The sequence below is a fragment of the Numenius arquata genome, chromosome 14 (assembly GCF_964106895.1).
Source record: "Numenius arquata chromosome 14, bNumArq3.hap1.1, whole genome shotgun sequence".
NCBI lineage: Eukaryota > Metazoa > Chordata > Aves > Charadriiformes > Scolopacidae > Numenius > Numenius arquata.
Genome location: NC_133589.1, coordinates 9238823 through 9259932, shown reverse-complemented (window position 1 = coordinate 9259932; position 21110 = coordinate 9238823). Strand labels below are relative to the sequence as shown.

Genomic DNA, 21110 nt, shown 5'->3' with positions numbered 1-21110 from the left:
CACGGCGGCCGCCCCCCTGCCGCCACTCTGAGGAGAGGCGCTTCCCGCCGCGGGGCGGGGCGGGAAATGGCGGCGGAAGGCGCTTCCCGGCCGCGGCGTCATGTGACGGGGCGGCAAGATGGCTGCCGTCCTCTGGTGAGCTGCGGGCGGGGTGGCCGGGTGCTGCCTGGTCCCGTCCCGGGAGGGGGGCGCGTTCCCGCCGGCCCCTCAGGCGGCGCCGGGGGAGGGCGAGGCCGGGTAGCGGGTTCTGAGGGGGCTGCGGGTTCCTACGGCTGCGTGAGGGCGGCCGTCATCCCTGCCTCCCTCACAACCGGGGTCCGCCGCGCTGAGGCAGGGGCGGCTCGGGGGCGCCCGGGCGCATCCGCGGGGGAGGCTCCCCAGCCGAGGCGGGGCCGGGGAAGCCTCGCCGCCGGGGCTGCTCCCTGCGGGGCTCGGGGCCGCTCGGCCTGAGCGGCTGGAAGCTCGGGGGGTGGCGGAAGGGAGCCGGGGCGCCCGTCTTCTGCGGCTGTGGAGAAACATGACGGCCGCAGGTCCCTGCGCCCCGCCGTGGGGTTATCCCCCGCTGACTCACCAAGGAGGTCGCTGCGGGGCAGCCGGCCTTTGGCGTGGCCTGGCCCCGCTGCGGTTTCGATGCCGGGTGCCCTCCGTTCCGTGAGGGAAAGGCGCTCCCCCGCCGCGCCGGGCGGTGTCACTGCGGGCTGAAGCGGGAGGTTTCCTGCGGCGGATGGAGGTTTAGTAGCGGGGTTTGGCTCCCGTTAGTGGTCTTTCACAGGCTCTTCAGAAGTAGAGGCGGTGTTGAAGGCCCACAGACTGAAGAGGCAGGGTCGATGTGAAGTCTTTCCACAGGAGAACTTGGTGTACAGCTGAGGAACCTGCACTGTGTGGGACATGGAATAATTTACGGTCATATTTGTTATGGAAAGGAAGGATAAAACAGGCTCTCTTTCTCTGACAGAGTAAAGGAAAATACCTTCAGAGTTCGTTTTTCTCCAAACTTGTTTACAAATGAGCTGATTTTGTTTCTGGAAGGCTTGCTCTCCAAGGCTAATGTCATATACATTATATATAACATACTGAATATATCTGGCTTCCAGGTTTTGATGTGGCTGATGGGTTTACAGTCCTGAGCAAACTAGAAACGAAAACTTAATGTGGAGTCGAGAAAAGTAATGTGCCACAATTAAAGCATTAGATTGCCAAAAAGTTCCCCCCACATCTATATCGTCACACCGAAAGTCACCTCTCTCACTCTTTCATATTATTATTGTGTGAGCAAACTTTTATGTGTGGTAAAAAGTGGAAATAATTTGTGGATTTAGAAGTTTCATTGTTAATGAAACCAGTTGAGGTTTTCATAAAGAGAACACCAGAGCTACGCCTTTTAAAATAAATTCACCAGGGTATGAAATAACTTTAAAATGTGAATTTCTGTAGGTAAGAAAACTGAGTGTGTAGAGCGGCTCTCACGTTAGTCGGCTCTTGGAACGGTTGATACTTCGAGTGCAGAAATTTGGGTGGAATCTCTCAGTGTGGTCAGTGACCTTGCAGAAACAGAAAGGAATAAATGTGGCTGCAACTTTTGAATTTCTTGCTGTACCAAAATATAACGAAAAACTAAGGACGGCAGCCCCGGAGCCGAGTGGTAGGGGTGCTGCCAAATAGATTTTTAGGTAATACAGCAATGAGCAACTCATTGGGTCTGGTACTACTGATGCAGAAGCGGCCATGGAGAAATGTTTTGATGAATGAAATGTTTTAATGCGTGTTTTGCTGTAATATGGTGGTTCTGCTGGGCAGAGGCTGTCTCTGTGCTGAACCCGGAGCGCGAGGGAGACACCTGGGTGCGTGGGGTGGGCTGGGCCCTGGAAGAGCTTCAGTAACGTGGGGGTGAGGAGGAAGTACAGCCGTTCCCGGAAAAAAAGATGGTTTACCAGGAGGAGAGAAAAGGGTCGTCAGTCTGGCAGGTGTGGAAGGCACCGAGTGGTGGCGATTGCAGTGACGCTCGGGAGTGTGAAAAGGCTAAACCCTGCTGTTAAAAGAGCACCTGCAGCAGGGGTTTATCTTGCAGTGTGCGCTGGGGGTGAAACCCAGGTTTGGTCTGAGTCTCGTTTTTGTTTACTCTCAGAAGTTGGCTGCGCTGCCGTGGCCAAGATAGGAATGCTTAATCTCCTTTCCCTGGAGACTAAGTGGAACATAATGTCAGAGTGAGCTTGAACTTGTCCCCCCGTATTAGCTGTGTTACAAGCTGTCTTATCACTTGAATAGCCACATTGTAAATATATTTTTTAAAGACTTAATTGCAGAGTGAACAGCTCTTCTTCTTTCCCTCGTGTGTATTAGACACGTACGCTTGCCCAGTGATGCCTTACGTTATAATTAGAGTACAACTGGTTTTGGCCGGGGAAGGGATGTGCCAAGTGTGAGCTGTCAGTGACATTTTTCTGTACCGCTAGTTTGGAACTATCTGTAAAGGAGCAGTCTGGAAATACCGACACAACTGGAGCAGAGTAATAGAAATGTTATAGTTGGGAAGCCAGACAAAGTTTGAAAGATCTTTCACCCAGATGCTAATTAATTCATAAAGCAAGTGAGCAAGGAGAATCACTGAATCATGGGACAATAGTAAGTTAAAGAGACAATTAATGTATAAAGAAAAAGAGCTGGAGATCAAGAAAACAAAAAGAATAAGCACGTGGATTTCACTGGTACCATGTGGTAGCCATGAAGGCAGTTGTTCCAGGAAGCAGCTGTCCTATGTATTTTTGTGAGTTTGTATTTTCATTTCCTGGTTTAACCATTACTACTACTCGTACAATTAAAAGTATTTAATTTCATGTATTGATGTGTTGTCAGAGATACTAGAAAGCATTTTTAACTCTTAAGTCTCTTTTGAAATTGTCATCGAGTGCTAGTCACAGAAGTCTTAATTCCTCTTTTTTTTTGCCTTCCTACATTGTCAAATGTGCTTTAGAAGCCTTTTTAAAATAGAATTTTGTATTTATATTTGAGCACTTAAAACCAGGATGAACGGTCTATTTTATAAAAGAGCAGTGTCTTTAAACCATGATTGATAAATTAGTGTGTGTTACTGTTAGTTCCTAGTGGGAATGTTGTTTGATTCAAATACTTTTATTTATGTTCTTTTCTGGAATCAAATCTTTCTTTAATTGGACAGGGAGGCCATAGTTTTCACAGTTCTCTCTTAATATCAGATTCAAAATAGAGCTTGAAATACATATATTTTTGTGATTTATTTCACTTACTGACATACTTAATTTTCTTAGATGAGGCAAAGCTCTTACACAAGGACTTACCCACAATGCAAGCATATGAGTACTGATAGCTTCTTTCTTATAATTTGACTTTTGCAACTTTTATTATGAATGCAGCCAACATAGAAATAAAGGGAGAAGAATAGAAAAATAGAAAGGGAGAAGCTTTGCAGCTACACAAGTGAATCGGTGCAGTCCCTCATTATCTGTGTGCATAATCACTTTGATTTCTTCCCTTGTGTTTTCATACTTAACTTTTTCCTTCACTTTCACTATTCATCTTAAAAGAGGTGTTTAATATCTCCATCACCCTGTCACATGTACAAATCCTTGGTTAAATTGCCCTTTTGATGTACAATGGAATGGAAGAGAACCCAGCTGTAGAGGTAGAATACAGTTGAATGGCTGAAAGTAAAATTTCTTCAGTTTTAGTTTTATGTATCTCAGTAGAGAGAGAAATTTTGGTCTTTACATTGACTTGTTTTTCAACATGCATTTCTTTTTGTAAATACGCTTACATCTATATAGATGTAGGATATATCTCTCTGTAAGTATGTGATTATATATCCACTTTCCTTTTGCTCTTGCTTTTTAAGGCATGCGAGATCAAGAAACTATGTTTCAGAATCTGAAGTGTGCAAACTGGAATCTGTACCCTTGGATTTTGGCGATTACCATCCACTAAAACCCATTACAGTGAGTTTCTTTTTGTGCTTTTGGAAAGTGAATGTGAATTAAAACTGATTGTGTTCCTCTTTTTACTTCCATTCCTTTAAAATGAAAAGGCTTTGAAGTTGGTGGTGGTACTAGTGAAGTTGCTTTCTGTGTTAGTGGCCTGTTATTTTAGAGGCATCAAGGTTTATTCTGTTTGTCCTTTACAGAAATTTGCTGGTGCTGTAATGTGTCAGAAACAGTCTCCTCCTGACAAATATAGCGATCCAACTTGTGGGTTTTCTTGGTAGCATTAAATGCTGAATAATACATAAGTTTAAAATCAAATTGTTGCATTACAAATAACCTTCGTAATTGCTTGATGTAAGATTTGGTTTTGGGTTAACTTCCAGTCAGCTGTATGCTTTAAAACATTTATCATTTCTTTAATGTATGAGAGGCTTTTAAAAATGTGGATGTACAAAAAAATCCAGCTTCAAAGAGATGATAGTCATGCGCTAATGAATGATGAATGGACAGCAGCTTTTGCTCGGGAAGGTCAGTAGGGAGATAGGACAGAGGCCTTAAGAATGGATTTAATGTTCCAGGCTTGAGTATCCTACAAGAAAAGTAAAGATGAGACTGGCAGAGGGAATCAAATAGCAAGAAAGAGGTTGGAGGAGAGGGAGAAAAACAATAAAGTAGAGGGGTGGTACTAGAAGGAAGTTTAGAGTGGTTGTTCTTATAGTTCTGTAGATTTAGAATTGAAAGGGGGAAAAAAAAAAAGTAATGGAAATGCTATTGAAGAGTGCCGCCAGATTCAGGGGAAAAGGAGGTACTTCAGCTTAAATGCTGATGCTCATTCTAAAGAGTTCGTTTGTTTGGTCCTTGCTTTCATTGCAACAGCAGAATTTACGTAGAATGTATTTTGATGATTTATTAAAGAAAACAGGGGGAAGAGAAGGCCTTTTAGTTTAACAGTTTTGAGCTTTTCTTTTAGGTTACTGAATCCAAGACCAAGAAAATGAACCGGAAAGGAAGTACTTCTTCTACCTCCTCTTCTTCTTCTAGTTCTATGATGGATCCATTGAGCAGTGTATTGGATGGTACAGATCCCTTGTCATTATTTGCAGCAGCTGCAGATCCTGTGACCACTACTGCTGCCATGGTAATACTGGGAGTTATCTTAACTAAGTAAAATGGAAAAAAACCTGACCAAAACAAAACTACAAAGCCAACTTTGGATAAAATGTATTTGTCTCATCAGCTAGGAGGTTAATGCAATTAGGAAATACACTGTATTAATAGAATAATGTATTCTTCTTTATTTACCTATATTAATCTGGCTAATGTTGACATTTATTTAAATATGGATTATTTTTGTTTTGTTAATATTGTAATTTTTGGAAGGATCAGTTATCACTTGAACCCTTAAGTTGACCTTTATCAGCCTTCTCTTCTTTTTCCAGACTTGTATTTAACGTTTGCACTTGTACTCTCCTCATAGGATAGTACACGGAAGAAACGGGATAAAGATGACAGCTCAGCTGTAGGGAGTGACTTTGAACCATGGTCAAGCAAACGTGGTGACATCCTTGCTAGATACACAACAACAGAGAAGCTCTCCATTGTAAGTGGCAGCTGCTCTGCTATTGTTTATTTTTACTGGACCTCTGGATTTCGGGTGTTGCTGTTTTGTAATTATTTCATGAGTAAATACTGGTCCTCTAAATTTCAGTTTCAATATTGTAGGAAGCTGTACCACAAGCTCTCACTTATAATGATTGTTTTGGAGCTGAGTCCAAAAGTGTTGATAGTTAGAAGTCATCGCTTTGTCTTTTTGTAACAATACAAATCTTCTGGTCTTATGTCTACTTCTAAACCATTAGAGACTTAATTAGTAGTGTAATTACTCGTGCATTCTTGGAATGCTATCGAGTATGTGTTTTCTGAAAGTCTGCTTTTTCTGCTTCTTCACAGAATCTGTACATGGGATCTGAAAAAGGTAAGCAGTTTCTTTAACAGTAACAGATTTTGCTTGAGGTGGGGTGCAGTGTCAGGTTTATGGTCAAAAATATTTGAAATGTGTTTTCCTGTCCTCCCCCATTCTGACATATGGTTGGATTTGTGGGTTTTTTGTTAATAAGACTTCTGATGGATTTTTACTTAAAATAGTTATTGAAAACAAACCACCTTCTCTTGTATTCCTTTAGGCTAATGAATTTGTGATTATGTGTTGTGGAAGGAAATGAAATTCACTGCCTTCCACTGCAGCTTAAAACTTTCTTCCACTTAAAGCGAGCAAGGATGTTTTGAGGATCATGTTCATCAACATTTCTGCTTGCTGGAAGGGAAAGCAAACAAGTCCCTGGGGGACTTGTTCAGTTATTCTCTTTACATGAAAGCAAAATTATTTCAACTGTATGCTGAGTGTTCAAAAAAGAACCAAATGTTAAATATTTTATCATGTTTTCTAGCGAAGCAAATCTGGGCTAAGTAGTCATAGCTGATTGAATAGTAAATCAGAATTTTTGTGTATGAGTAAAAATGCAGCTTTTCAGCTTCTGCAAATTAAATACCTTTTTTGTTTGACCATTCTCATTACACTGAAACAGGATGTCCGGGGAGAGTGTGACATCTCCATCCTTAGATATCATTACATTGACTGGATATAACCCTGTGCAACCTATCAAAATTGGACCAGCTTTGAGGAGAGTTGGAAACAGACCTCTGTAGGGCTTTTCTAACCTAAACTATCCTTTGCTTCTCCCCGATGGTTCTTTCCTTACCAGCAAAACTTGCAAGAAAATCCATTTATATTCAGTTTTGCTTATTTGTCATTCCTTGTTCCAAGTGAATGAATTGTAGGTATGTTTACATGTGTCTCTTCAGGATTAGCCACCAAATGAATCAAACCACTTGTCTTCTGTCACGGAAGCTGACTATTTGTCTGAGTCTGTCGAGCTCCTTCAGGTTTGTTTCCCTGTACACGTCCAAGTGTTTAAATGTTAAAGAAACTCAAACATATAATTCTTTACAGGAAAAGCTACAACGACTGGCTCAGCAGTTTCTGAAAAAGTGAGGACAAGGTTAGAGGAACTAGACGATCTGGAGGAGGTGAGAAAGTTTTCTTATTCTATTACATCACCGTTTTAAAAGTGAAATAAATTTGTGAAATAAAGTTCTTTTATGAAACCTTTTAAAAAGGTCCTGAATCCTGCATGTGCTTATGCAGTATTTAGATAAATACATACTTTCCGTGGGATTTCTCTAGTAATTTTAATCTTTATTGTTACAGAATTCAGGCAGAATTATATTTTTGTATCGCTAGAAATCGTGATTTGAAAATTCACCTGATCTACCAATGTTGATTTAATTTGCTACTGTGTACAGTCTGCAGCTGCTATAAAACTCAGTGGAGCCTAATAGTCTTAACATCTGATAATTTTGTTTACCCCTGTTGCAGAAGCTGTGTACTGTCTACCTGAGCTTCAAGTTACATATACGTGCTTGATAGAAATACTGAGTACTCAAGTTACTTCTCAAACTGCAGCATTTTACTGGGCAGAGATGAGATATTCTGTAATTTATTTTCCTAAAACCTGATTTTGCAGGGTGCTCTTAGAGTTGTTTCGGGTAATGTTGTTTTGAAACCTCTGCCTCTTAACTAAGTTCAGGTTGCCTGAGCCAGTGCGGTTCTAATAGTTGCATATCACAAAGGATTGGATTCTTTTAGTAGAAAAATAAGGTACACTTTATCATACGGAAAGACGTAATCTTTTGGTGAAACTGTAATTGCATTTGCATTTTATCTCTTCATCTCTGCTTGTTTTTACTGATGGTTGTTTCCAGACTCTCAGATGTTATGAAATCTGTTCTGTAATGCAGCTTAATAAATAATCAAAACTAGTCCTGAAGGTAGTTTTGAATGTAACTCATACTTCTCTTGAAGACTGTTCCCGAACCACCTTCTGATGTTTCTGAATGCATTTTTAATCACTTTGTTCCTGTGTCAGTTTGGTTCTAAAGGTTAAACAATAATTTCTCCTTCCATTGTTTCACTAGTTTATTTTTGATATGTAATCTTTTTATAAGGTCTTTAAGATCTTTGGGAAAACAAATCACAAGAATGCTCTGGTACTGACTGTGAAGTGAAGATAGTTTTATTTTCTTACTTGGGGTGAACACGGCCAGATTTTTCTTGTTGTCAACAAATTTCTTAGGGAATTGCTGGCAAAACGTTTAATTTCTGATGACACTTCTACATAGTTATATATATACATAATTATATATATAGATATATATATGTGTGTGTGTGTGTATCCATATATATATGTATATACATAATTGTACTGTGAGTAGAATACCACTGATGTAGTCTGGCATTTCTGACCTCACGGACAACTTTCTTCCGGTACCAACATGAATGACTCTTGAAAACCAAGGCAGTTGTGACGCACTCGTGTGCCAAACACCTGCAATATTGATGCTGCAAAGGTAAGAAGGGAAAATCAGGGAGTTCTGTAGTAAGTTTTATGGGTTCACACCCCCAGTTGACTCTATAATAACGGCATTCTCCTTCCTTCCTTCCCTCTTAATAAGTAGGCTTGTGTTTTCTTGCCAGGGGTCACAGAAAGAGCTGTTGAATTTGACTCAGCAGGATTACATGAACCGAATTGAAGAACTGAACCAGTCTTTAAAGGATGCTTGGTCCTCTGATCAAAAAGTAAAAGCTCTGAAAATAGTCATCCAGGTCAGTTTCATGGTTTTGTTCTGTACAGAACCGGTGTGTTTGGTGGTGTGGTTTGTCCGATTTCTTTCTTGGGAAAAGAAGGGGTTTTATTATTTTTCTGTTATTTTCTTCTGTTATTCACTGAAACTCATTTCTTTGGGAGTTTTATGACTTCTGACAACAGTTGGATTTTCAACTTCGTTGTTACGTATAGATTTGGAGCAGGGTATGTGGGATGGAATTCTCACTAAAGAGAGTGGCCAAATGACAGATGTGGAAATTTTACCTGTTTAAGGATAATTAGAATAAACAATATGTAGTGATACCAACTCTTTCTAAAAACATGGCATTTCCTTTCCTCTTCCCCATCTAGCTGCTTGCTCCCTGCCCCGAATAATACCAGAATGGCTTTTTGAACGTCAGTGTTTTCCCCATCCAAACTTACTAAGGCAATTGAATAATCTGATTTAGGACTATAGCAAGCTACAGAAAACAACTTCAGATTTTTTAAATGTGTGTATGTTTTTTGTTGTGTGGGTTTTTTTGGTTGTGTTTTTTTTGTTGGTTTTGTTTTTTTTTTTTAAACTTGTCCACAGTCTTCCTCTGCTCATTTGGGGTGATGGGCTTTGAGGACAGCAGGGGAAAACAGTACAATTAAAAAAGGCCGGAGGCTGAGCGCATCAGAGGACAGAAGAGATAATGACATCCTTAAAAGCTGTAAAACTGATGTAATGCTAATAGTCATCAAGTGGGGTTATATAAAGTCAGGATTATTTTTTTTTTGTCGGTTGTGCTGGATACTCTTGTGAAAACTGTTTACAGTAATTTCAGCTTAAATTGTGGTAAAGACAATAAAAGAAATGAAACATAAATGAAGTGAGATCAAAAAATTATATGGGACCCCAGGTGACCAATGTTCTATTGTAATACTATAAAATCAGCACTATTACTTTTTTTAAAAAATGATCCATATATAGCATTGTGAAGTGTGAATATTTTAGTGAAAGAGAATACAATATTAAAAGCCTTTGGATGAGAAGAAGAGAGAGATGGATGTACTGTATTTACAGTGCATTAATATGTGTGTATAAATATAGTGTCTGACGTGCAGTGATTAATAGCTATGCATTAATACTTTCATATGTTCTTTTACAAATGGTTTCACAAATCTACTTTATCTACTTTTGTAATAAGGTAGTTTCTAAGATGGGATTCAGTGCTCCCTTCTTGGAAAGTGGTATCAAAGTTGCCTATCTTTCTCTCTCTTAAAGTGTTGTCTGTGTGTTGTTCACTTTGCACTTGAGCTTCGTGCTGCAGATGCTCACCGTTAATTGAAAGACTGGGTAAGATTGAAACAGGTATTTTGGTAATTAACATGAATAAAAAAATTTTCATGAAGAAGACTAAGTAACTATTATTAATTCTATACTTATAAAGCCAGATAGGATAGAAACCTGACTGAACTTTACTTGTTGTGGCTTTTCCTAGTAAATAACATAACTTTAAAGAGTGTTGTGTCCCCTAAAAGAACTAAGCACTTTTCTTGACATCAGCATGTGATTATTTATATAGTCTATCATTAGTATCATCACATACTGATTAGTATGCGATAGGAGGAGTAAGTTTGGCTTTTTTTTTTGTTGTTGTTGTTGTTGTTTTCAGAAATGTATACTGGCCTGGCAAAAGCAATTTTCATTTGAATGCTGGAATTATATTGATTTAAGAACTAATGATGCAATTACATGACATCTTTCATTTGGACATTGAGGATGAGGCTGCCATTCTCTGTGCAAGAGTTTTACAGAGCTTGAAGTGCAGGAAGAGTTCTGGTTATTAAGGCAGGGTCTGAATGTATAGCACGTGAGTTCCTCAAGTGCCTTTTTACAAGATACTTTACTTGTCAAGATGGAATAAGCTAAGCTACTTAGAGTAAGCTGAAGTAAGTTGATTATGTATGTGAGCTCTAAGAAAAGTGGTAATTAAGTGTTCATGGTTTCTGTAGGTCGTAAACAGCTGCTGAATTACCCTTCTTTGAAGGTGACTGACCATGCAGTAGGGAAGGTTCTGCTCTGGTTGTAAGATGTGAATGCTCTCACCTGTTTTTCTGGTGCAGTCTTAAGTTCCTCCTTGATGAATAAAGCAAAAAGACTAAACGTGGCCCTCGTTTAAGCATGTTCAAATGTTATGATTTTCTTGTTTGAACAAAGCAGTTCTTGTGGGGCATGGAATTGCTTCCTGGATTTTTGGAATGTAATGAGAACTTGAACTTTATTTATTCCATTGAGCTTGAAGAACTGTCTCCTGATGAAGGAGAGAGAAGGGTCAGAGGTCACAGAGAATACTGTACTTGTCAGCCTTAGAGACCAGAGAAGACTCGTGGTCAAAGGCCAAATTTGGCTCAAGGAAGGAGGAGGTGGATTTCTCTCTGCAGTTGGTTGTTTGCCTGTTTTCTTCAGGTGGAATTTGATTTTTTTGCGAATAGACTTCTGCCACAGTTTTTAACTCCAGTTTAGTGTGCAGTTTTTGGACAGTCTTGGAAAAAAAAGTATAGCTTAATTGAATATTTTAAAAACGTCTTGATTCTTCAGTGTGTATTTTGAATTCATATCATAAATGGACATGTTCCTACCTGGACTTAACATTCCACAATAGTAGAACTAAGTTGTGTGATACATTTTCAAATGTGACTTTGTACCAGCCATCATTATAGTGCAAAAGCCAAGCTCGTGTTGGGTGCCTGTGGGTGGTGATTGATTACAGATTCCTCCCTGCAGCTGACTGTGGATCGCTGGCGTGTTTCCAAAATGTTTGAACTAGTTATGTGAGCCTCAGAGATGTGTTGAAAAGCTCATTAGCTAAACTTTTAAAATTTTTCTTACTTTAGTCTATATCAAATTTTGTGTTTGATATGGATGCTTAGAAAGATGGTGAGAAACTGAAAAATGCCCTTAAAGTTATTTTTAGAAAAGAAGTGCCTTTTTATGCTTCTTCTGGGAGATAATTTGTCTTGTCTGAAGAAATGAACGGATCTGCATGGTCAGCTGAAATTCTGCATTGTAGATTACCTTGAATAAAGCAAAAATAGATCTGTGACAAGCTCTGCTGGAAATGAAGAATAACCTGAAAAAGTAGAGAGCACCATGATGTGTTATGTTACAGGTTGTTGTGCTTTTTGCTGGGACGTTCATGTTGGTTCTTTGCATATGTAGGTATTCATCTGTTCCAGCCTGTCTGGTGTAAAAACACAAACTTGCATTGTCCTCTAAAAATGTTTTTGTTTTGCTTTGTTTTCTCTTCTAGTGTTCTAAGCTTCTTTCAGATACAACAGTAATCCAGTTTTATCCAAGTAAATTTGTTTTGATTACAGATATCCTTGATACTTTTGGTAAGTATCTAATGTGCCAGACTTACTAAACAATTGTTTATAAGATGAAATTAATTTTTTTGGAATGTTAGAAAGCATCAAAGTTATCCAAAAAGTGCTGAAATGAGACCCAGTTTTAACATGGAATATTTCCAACATAAACACTTGGACACCAGTAGCATAAAGCGGTGTAAAAACTCTGATGTGTGAAGTCTTTAAAATAAAAATATTTCATTTTGTAGTTCTGTGCTTTATGTATTAGTGAATATCTAGGCAAAAAATCATGATCTCTGCATTTTGAAATTTAAAAGACACTTATTGTTAGGAAAATACTTTGGTTTTGGCAGCCTCTAGACTTGATATTTCATTCTATTTATATTTGAAGAATAGAAGTCAGAAAGCTTTCTTTAGCTGAATAGGGACTATGAAGTGATCAAAATGTAGTTACTGAATTTTTTAATCTATTTTAATAATTTTTAAATGATCCTTTAAATGAAATCGTCATCCATCTCATGTGATTCTCTTGGTTTTCTTCCATGTTATGGAAAAGATTTACGACAGTATTCAAAGTTGAAGGGTATTTTGATGTTTAGCAGGATACGCTGTGACATAGCTCCAATTGTTTTTTTCAGATCTTGCTTCCTCTTTGTTCTCTTTCCTACTTACTGAAAGTTGCTGAAGATAACATAATACCCAAACCCAGCAGAGACAGGACGCCAGCTGTCCTTTCCTGGCCTGGGAGAAACCTGACCTGTGTGCTACCTCTGCGCTGAAGGCGCCAGAGACTTCTTTTATTTATTTCTTCTTTTTTGTAGTGTGCGAAGTGCTAATTCTAGCCTCAGTAGAGGGCAGCATTATGTTAGTGTTCTAGGAAGTTTTTCTAGCTGATAGCTACGTATGTTAAAGAGGGAACCTTTGTATCAACATTTTGTGTTTTACAGTCACTTATGAATGTTTTTTTATTTACATTTTTTTTAAACAGGGAAACTAGTGTATGAAAGAATTCTGTCAATGTGCGTGGATAATCGTGTCTCTTTGCCAGGTAACTTTGTTTCTACTGTGCTCCTGGAAAAATCATGTCTGAACTAACTTGAGAAAGGTTAAATAGAACCCATGCTACTTTTTTTCCTATGAAAAAGGTTCTGATTTGAATCTAGTAACTTCTAGTTTTTAGCAGAGTAAAATCTATAGCTTATAGCTTTCACCATTCACAGTGTTTTTGCAAGTTTACATTTTAACTGTGGAGAATATACAGATGAAGCTGAGAGCATCAGTGTTTGGTAAATAGATGGTTTTGTTGCTACACTAGAAACTATGGATAGTTTTGCTTTAATGGGGGAAGACTTCTGGAAGGAGGAGCTGGCTGTCAGCATGATCTTTCTAACTTGGGCCCTTTTTATTTTTTCAGTTGAAGTTCTAACACAATGTAAAAGCTAAACTTGACATTTAAGGTACAAACATATATGGAAGTACTTCTTTAGGAAGGCAATGAAACATTCCGTTGGATATGGCTTTTCCTTGCAATTTCAAGTGTATTAAGAGCATGTCCTTAAAACACGTACTTGACACTTCTGTACTTGACGCTGCAACAGTACCATTAAGTTACAGTTAAATCTATAGGATTTGAGCCAGAAGCCTGAAACCAGCAAATATTTAAATTTGAAATAAACTTACAGAAAATACTTAGAATAAATTTGGTTGCTGCTGCTGTGATAAACTGATCTTGTAAACATCAGTGATGACAGACAGTTCCCGTAGTGCGTCACGATTACTGGGCACAGTTACCCCTGTTCTGGAGAGCGGAGTTTGTGCTGCAGCTCCGGGCATTGCTGGTGGGAACTGCCCCGTCAGCTCTAACAGTGGGAGGGAGAGGAAAGTCTGCTGTGCTTGCTGTGCACGGCAGTGTGAGCCCAGCCTCCCTGCCCGTCCCGTGGGAACCAAGCGAAACAAAGTTGGATAAGAACTCCCATCGTCTTAGATGAGGGAGAATATCTTCCTGTACTCAGTCACCATCTAGCGTGTGGCTTCTCTAGACTTGAAAGTGGGAAACTTTTGTGGAAAGAGGAGCTTCTCACCTTCAAGGGGCAGGGATGGGAGAGCACTGATATTTTAAAACTTTTTCACAAGGAGTTTGTAAGCAGACATTCACAGCAGAAGCTGCTTGTGTAGCTTTATGACTGAGAGAAGAGGGAGCCATCCTTCCCAAGCACCTTTCCTCAGACCTGGGGAGATCCCAAGAAGCCTGTTTTTGCCTTCTTTGAGGTGGACCTTCCAGGTGGTCTAGAGAAAGGAGGCAGTTAGCCCTGCAACTGCATGCCCGCCTGAGCGGAGCGCTGTCACCGTAACCCATCTGTTCCACCCTGGGGTGGCAGCTTTTTCCTGCTGGCAGCTGACACAAATAGTCCTAGAGCTCACGAGGAGAGAACTGCGCTGCAGTGTTAGGTGTTTAGAGTACAAAAACAAATGTTCTGTCAGTGTTTAATATTTCCTACTTCTGCAATATGGTTTTAAATAATATTCTTTAAAAATTACATTAGCCTTTTAAAGTAAAGAATTTGAGTGCTTAAATCTCTTTTGTACGTATGCATGTTATAGATTTATATACATGTATTTGTTATGGATTCCCTATTTTTTAATTTATTTTTTTTTTTTAATTTTTACAATTTCTGCTTTTGGGGGGAGGCAGAGGCTAGATTTCCAAGCAGCAGTTCTGAGATTAGCTTTGAGTGCCTGACTTCAGCTTCTAAAATGTGACTTAATGCTAGTCGGAAGCTCTAGTTACCTCTTCTCACTCTCTGTGTACTCAGCTCTTACTGCTGCAAGAGAGAGCTGAGAATCAAACATAATGCCTATTTATTATGGTGAGCCTAATTTGTTGTTGAAAGGAGAGAGAATACAATTTTAAACCTAGAATGAAAAATAACTTCTTTCCAGGAAAAATGTAACAATTTCTGGGTTGCTTTTTCTCCCCAGATAATTTTTCTCCAGAGAGTGTTAACGATACCGCTAAAGAAACTTGCTTAAACTGGTTTTTCAAGATTGCTTCAATCAGAGAACTCATTCCCAGATTGTATCCTTGTCAAGTGAGACTCTCAGAGTGTGCTTGCAGGTTTTTTACAGACTTTTCAAAAAATAAACATGTTTGTTTCAATAAACCCTACAGCAATCTGATGTTTATACTGACTTTGTTTTGTTTGTTTCACATTGTATGTTTTAAATTTGAGTCATGTTTCATAGTAAACTGAATGCTGAATTACTGGCTATGAGCAGCATGGGAGTGGTAAAGTGAAGCTGATGTGTGAAAACCTGGGAAACAAGGAAAATCTTGTAGATAAATAGTAAAAATCAACAAGGTGTAGTGAGATTAATTACAGAAGGACTTGAAAAAGTTTGTTCAGTATGTATTTGGTGTGTAAGCTTGTTTTTGTGGTTTTAAATGCCATGCATCTTAGTTTTGTTCCTTAACTTGGCTTCATTTTAGTTACGTGGAAGCAGCAATACTGAAGTGCAATAAGTTCCTATCCAAAACGTAAGAGTAAATGTTAAGTGTGGAAAAGAAGCGAGTGGGCAGTTTATAAGCTAATTTAAGGGGTTGAGCATGCAAGTACCATAGAGTCTTAATAGGTCTGAGGAAAAGCAGTACTGAGGAGCTTTGGAGTTTTTGATGAGAATGCCATGGAATAAATTCAAGGTGAACTGTGGTACAGTTTGGAATACAATAGTGCTTGCAGTTTTGGAATATGTGTGTAATTGTGACATGAGTTGTTTGCAAATTGAAGACCAGTGGCTTCAGATGGTGGAGGGGGAAGCAAGACTGTTGAGATGAGGAGTGTGGCAAAAAGACAGGATAGAGAGCTGGAAGGAAAATATTGATGTCTTGTATTGCTAGAGACAGAGTTGCAGAAACAATTTAGGAGCAATGAACCATTATCTATTGCAGATCTTGGTATAAGTTTTATATGTTTTCAAACAATGTCAGTTGCTGAGCTGAAAATGTTCCTTCACATGTAATCGTCTTTTTTCAGTTATATTTTGAAATGAATGGTGTAAGCCAAATTGCTACTATAGTGACAACTTCATTATCCCTAAAAAGCAGTTCTTTTACTGGAATTGATGGGCCTGTTCTCCAGGCACTGGTACAACTTTGTCAAAAAGGACCTGTGGGAAAATGAGACATACAGGGAGTTCTGCCAGTTCCGCTCTAAGCGGATACTTTCTTCACATTGAATTACAGCCCTTCTAGAGCTCTGCTGTTCCTCCAAACTCTAGAGGAGTTTTTTAATTGTGCTTGTCTTTTACAAGCCAAGCATCCAACCTGGTTGTCTGCACTACTCCTAATGGCAAATGCTGCAATTTGAATATAGGAAATGTGTTACTATACACACAAAAAAATTACATCTGAAATAAAATTTTATGCTAATATGCCTCAGCTTTGGCAGTTGTTTCTATAACTCGCGCTCAAATGTCAGTATACAAGGCAGCTTCTGAAGTTATCTGTAGGTAATATGATTCTGGTATTGATTGTTAAATCTCATTTTCATCTCTGAAAAATCTTAACAGGGGGATTTCGGAATGTCTCCCACGGTTAACATCTATGATTAGAGGAATTGGAGATCCACTGGTTGCAGTCTATGCAAGAGCATACCTTTGCAGGGTAGGCTATCATTTAACACTTCAGATCTGTATCAAGGACTTACTGCAGCTAGCTCTGCCACTAAATGAAAATTTCTTTTCACTACTGTTTTTATCTGAAGAGGTCAGCAGCCTGTCTTTTCCTCCTAACAAATCAAAAAATAAAATGTCTCTTTTGTTTCAATAATGGGGAATCTTTCTTTAAGTGTTTTATAATCAGTAAAAATAATTGTATGTGCTGCTTATGCCAGTTTTTCATCTTCACATAGGACAAAATGTTAGGGACCGAAGTGGAAGGAGAATCGTAGGTGATATAGGCAGATGAAATCTTTCTCTTTCTTTTAATGCAGGTTGGGATGGAAGTGGCACCACAACTCAAAGAAAGCCTTAACAAAAATTTCTTTGACTTTCTTCTAACGTTTAAACAAGTAAGCAAATAAAATTTTTATTTGCAAAACCACATATCACTTAGCCAAACTACTTCATACTTTTTAAAAATCTTTTGAAGTTCTTAAATCTAGATTTAGGGTTGTTCCTGTATCCAGATATAGTATGGGAAATTTTACATACGTTCTGATAAGTTGAAACTGCTCTATTCAGCATGTTTCCATACTTTAATAATATATGCCATGAGCTTGATAGTTTTTTCCCAGCATGCAAGGAATGCTTTAGAATATCTGTGTATCTTTGTGGTCTTGTCTGTTGTCGTTCCTGTTCATACGCAAGCTTTGTCCAGTTTATCATAGCTCCTATTAAATACATGTTTTTGTCTTTAATTTCAACAGATCCATGGGGATACGGTTCAGAATCAGCTGGTAGTACAGTGTGTGGAGATTCCTTTGTATTTGACTCTATATTCTCCTGCTATAGACTGGATTTTACAGTGTATTGCATACCGTGCTCCTGAGGTAAGTAGGTGTGGTAATGCTTGACACTTAAAGGAGATGTTGGGGTGAAGAGTTAATTTTGCCTGTTAAAAAAACCTCCGAGTCAGTACTTACATGAGTGTGAAAGCAAGTATAAAGAGCCTAGATGACTGCTTGTTTCCCTCTTCTACACAGGAAGAACATTTCCACAAAGCTCAAATTAGACCACTTTAATTTCACAGACAGTATTCCTGTTTGTTTCTTGTTGTCCTTTAGTTCATTTATTCTTTTATTTCCTGAAATCATTAATTTCTTCTGTCATACAGATATAAACATGATTTGAGTAAACTGTAGCTTTGTAATTACTTACTGTAGTCAACAGGCTATTTTAATCTCCATCAGTCTGTTTTGCATTCTGTGGCAAAGAGTTGGTAATCTTCACCTCTTCTGCCAGAGGTAATTGACCTTGGTGGCAAAATTATTTTGAGAAATGGCTGAAGGATTGCAAATTTGACTTTCATAAAACAGCATTTTTGATTAAAACATCACTGTACCTATTCCACTAGGTGTCTTTTATGTTGTACTACACCATTGTTTTCTTGTGTTGTAAATACAGGATAAGACAGGATTATTGGAATGTATTGGGTAGGTAATTAAAACAGCTTTTAGTAGACTTTGTTACAGTAATTAAAGCTGAATTTATTTGCAGAGTCTCTACTCACTAATTTTTATAAGTAATTCTTCCAGGTTCTGCTTACTGAGATGATGGAGAGATGCAAAAAATTGGGGAACAAGTAAGTGTTGCACAACATAGAAGACATGAGTCCATAATGAGTACCCGTGAGTCCCTGTAATAAAATTCTCCCTCTCCCTTCGAAAACACTTTCTGGATGCATAGTATAGCTCTTGTTCTCCCAGGAGCTTACAAAATCATGATTATGAACATCTATTTTCCAGAGATGAATTCTAAAATATGGTAGATTACTTGTAGAGCAAAAGTTAAATTAATTTAACTTGGTTGCTGCATTTTGGTTCCTAAGCCAAAGTTTAGGACACGTAATGTGTTCTCCATCAGCCATGTCTCTGGTCCATGGTTGTGCTTGATTTTTCTCTGTTTTCCTTCCCTTCCCCCTCACCTCCACTGGCTACAGTCAGCCCGTACTTGCATTTTGCAAGGGAAGTTGTAAAGCAGCTGACACCTTTGGAAGATGGTAATATTTAGGCGACTGCTTTTTTCAACATTAAAATTAGTATCTCAAATATCTCCTAGAAGTCTGTGTGCAGGCTAATCACCTTCAGTGAGTAGTTCAGGAAGATGGTCTGAAAGTTTTGGATGTACTTTCTGAGCTTTGTGAATGCAATTTGGCCTGCTGCTGAGCTCATCTCAGTTCATTTATTGGGTAGGTAGCCTGAGTTCTGTGAAAGTTTTCAGCTACCTACTTTTTCCTGATGTGCTTTGCAGTGGCTGAGGAACTGAAATAACGTTAATCACTTAAATGAGGAATGCCAGCATTAGCATTCTGTGACTGAGCTAAGCAGCGTGGGGAAAGTGTGATTTTAAAAATACGATGTGAAGGTACTATACTATCAGAGTGTATAATACGGATAAAAATAACCCACGTACTCTGCTGTATTAATTATTTTGTATAGGTGTTGATTTGTTTTGTGGAACTAATTCTTAAATCGCCTTTTAGCATTTCTAAAAAAACGGGTTAGGTGCCTTCTCTTTGTGCCTGTTTGCTCTTTCAAGGAAGGACAAAATTATGAGTATAATGGGCAGGTGGGGGTGGTGTTAAAGAAATGTTTTGGGGAATGTTTTATTGGGAATCTGAATAATCCCTTTTAGATGATATATAAAGCACAGTAGTTTCTTTTAAAGTGGAGTTCTGTGCTTTTATGTATTCTCATGACTGTCAAAATATTACAAAGCAAGAGGCATCAGTATATAAATCTTTAAATAATCTCAGTATTTTCCATGAACTATGTTGCAACCATCTAAGTGAAAAGTGACAGCCTGCTTCTCTGTGTGGCAAAGCAGATATCTAGTGAACTGGAAGTACTTGTCTAATGATAAAATGCAAATTCCAGTCAAATTGCAATGGGACCACTAATGCTCAGTCAGAAACACAGAGGATGCTGGGCTATTTTAGGCATTCTGTAGAATTTCCCTCAAGGTAAACTGCTCCATGTTCAGTCTGTCTGTTTCAGACTAGCAAAGGCACATGAAGCAGCTTCTCTGCTAACTCATGGCTGCGTTTGCCTGAAGGAATTGCCTTTTGAATGATGCTAGATTTTCTTTCTCAGGTTTGCATAAAAGTATCAGTAAACTGGGTTTTACATTAACGCAATGTCTCCACTCTTCCATTGGTAACTTTGGCTTGATAGTAATACATATATGGGTCTAAATGATTAATCATAAATATCTAAATATGTCATTGCCAGTTATCGTATGATAATGACTGTTTGGTTTTATTTTAATTCTAACAACACAGCTGCTAGAAATCTGACTCTTACAACACATATGTATTTTAATTCAGTGAGAAAAAACTTCAGTAGAGAGGCCTGCCAAAGTAGACTTCTGAACTGTACTTAAAAAGAGAGAGTAAGTTTCTAAATGTGTCAGCTACTGCTGGTTTACTTGATCTTTCTAGGAAACTTCTGGTAAAACTGGTTTCAAAAAACCTGTGTGGAACAAGTATTCTCCAGGCTGGGTTACCTTTTCCTTGTCTGATGGCTTAATGTGTTTTTGTTTTGCTTATGCACTATTACTCCTCATCAATGCAAGCTCAGTTTGTGTGGGTTTTTTCCTCCTTCTCCCCTGGTTTAAATTTAGAATAGATGCTGGACAATTGTTAGACTAAGAAGTTCAGATTAGTGTAAATGAAGGGACAACAAAATTTAGTTGATACTAAGCTGTATTGATTTGTGTTATGTTGGTTGCAGTGCTTTGCTGTTGAATTCAGTTATGTCAGCGTTCAGAGCAGAGTTTATTGCTGCAAGGTCTATGAACTTCATTGGCATGATTAAAGAGTGTGATGAATCTGGATTCCCAAAGGTAACTTTTTTGTATGTAATTTGTAAGAATTCCTGTTGGTCGTCCAACAAAGTTCTTTATACTCTTAGTTGCCTACGAAACGTGCACATCACTTAAATAAAAGGTGGTTTGATCCAAAAAATCTTTCTACGCAGCGTACCTGCTACAGAAGCATTGGACAGACATGCATCTTCTGCTTTTAATTTAGAATTTCCCATTAACTTTCAGCATCTCCTCTTTCGCTCCTTGGGGTTAAACTTGGCATTGGCTGATCCTCCTGAAAATGATCGCCTTCAAATATTAAATGAAGCCTGGAAGGTTATAACAAAGCTGAAGAACCCACAGGTGAGTTATTGTCTGTTCTGTTTCCCTACTGAATCTGTGTTTAGGGCAAAACTGTAGCCGTTGTTCAGTAGGCATATGCTTAGCATGACATAATTTAGCTTTTCTAGATACACACAGTTGCTAAAAATATGATACCTAATAGTATCTTTATATGATCCCTGCTTTTCTGAGCTCTACTTACATACATAAGCAACTTCTGAGGTTTATCATTCGT

At 38.6% G+C, this 21110-nt stretch overlaps 1 protein-coding gene across 1 annotated transcript in view; it reads left to right on the top strand.

The window, feature by feature from the left end:
* Positions 1–106: 106 nt before the first annotated feature.
* Positions 107–21110, top strand: part of VPS35L (VPS35 endosomal protein sorting factor like) — a 53863-nt gene continuing 32859 nt past the window's right edge. Inside the window, exons 1-17 of the mRNA XM_074158582.1 lie at positions 107–135; positions 3869–3968; positions 4924–5091; positions 5431–5553; positions 5904–5928; positions 6964–7040; positions 8548–8676; positions 11956–12040; positions 13002–13061; positions 14993–15089; positions 15501–15548; positions 16580–16673; positions 17002–17079; positions 17437–17559; positions 18265–18311; positions 20461–20572; positions 20780–20896. Of these exons, the coding sequence (XP_074014683.1) occupies positions 119–135; positions 3869–3968; positions 4924–5091; positions 5431–5553; positions 5904–5928; positions 6964–7040; positions 8548–8676; positions 11956–12040; positions 13002–13061; positions 14993–15089; positions 15501–15548; positions 16580–16673; positions 17002–17079; positions 17437–17559; positions 18265–18311; positions 20461–20572; positions 20780–20896 (1500 nt within the window). The 5' untranslated portion in view covers positions 107–118. The remainder of the gene's footprint in view (positions 136–3868; positions 3969–4923; positions 5092–5430; positions 5554–5903; positions 5929–6963; positions 7041–8547; positions 8677–11955; positions 12041–13001; positions 13062–14992; positions 15090–15500; positions 15549–16579; positions 16674–17001; positions 17080–17436; positions 17560–18264; positions 18312–20460; positions 20573–20779; positions 20897–21110) is intronic.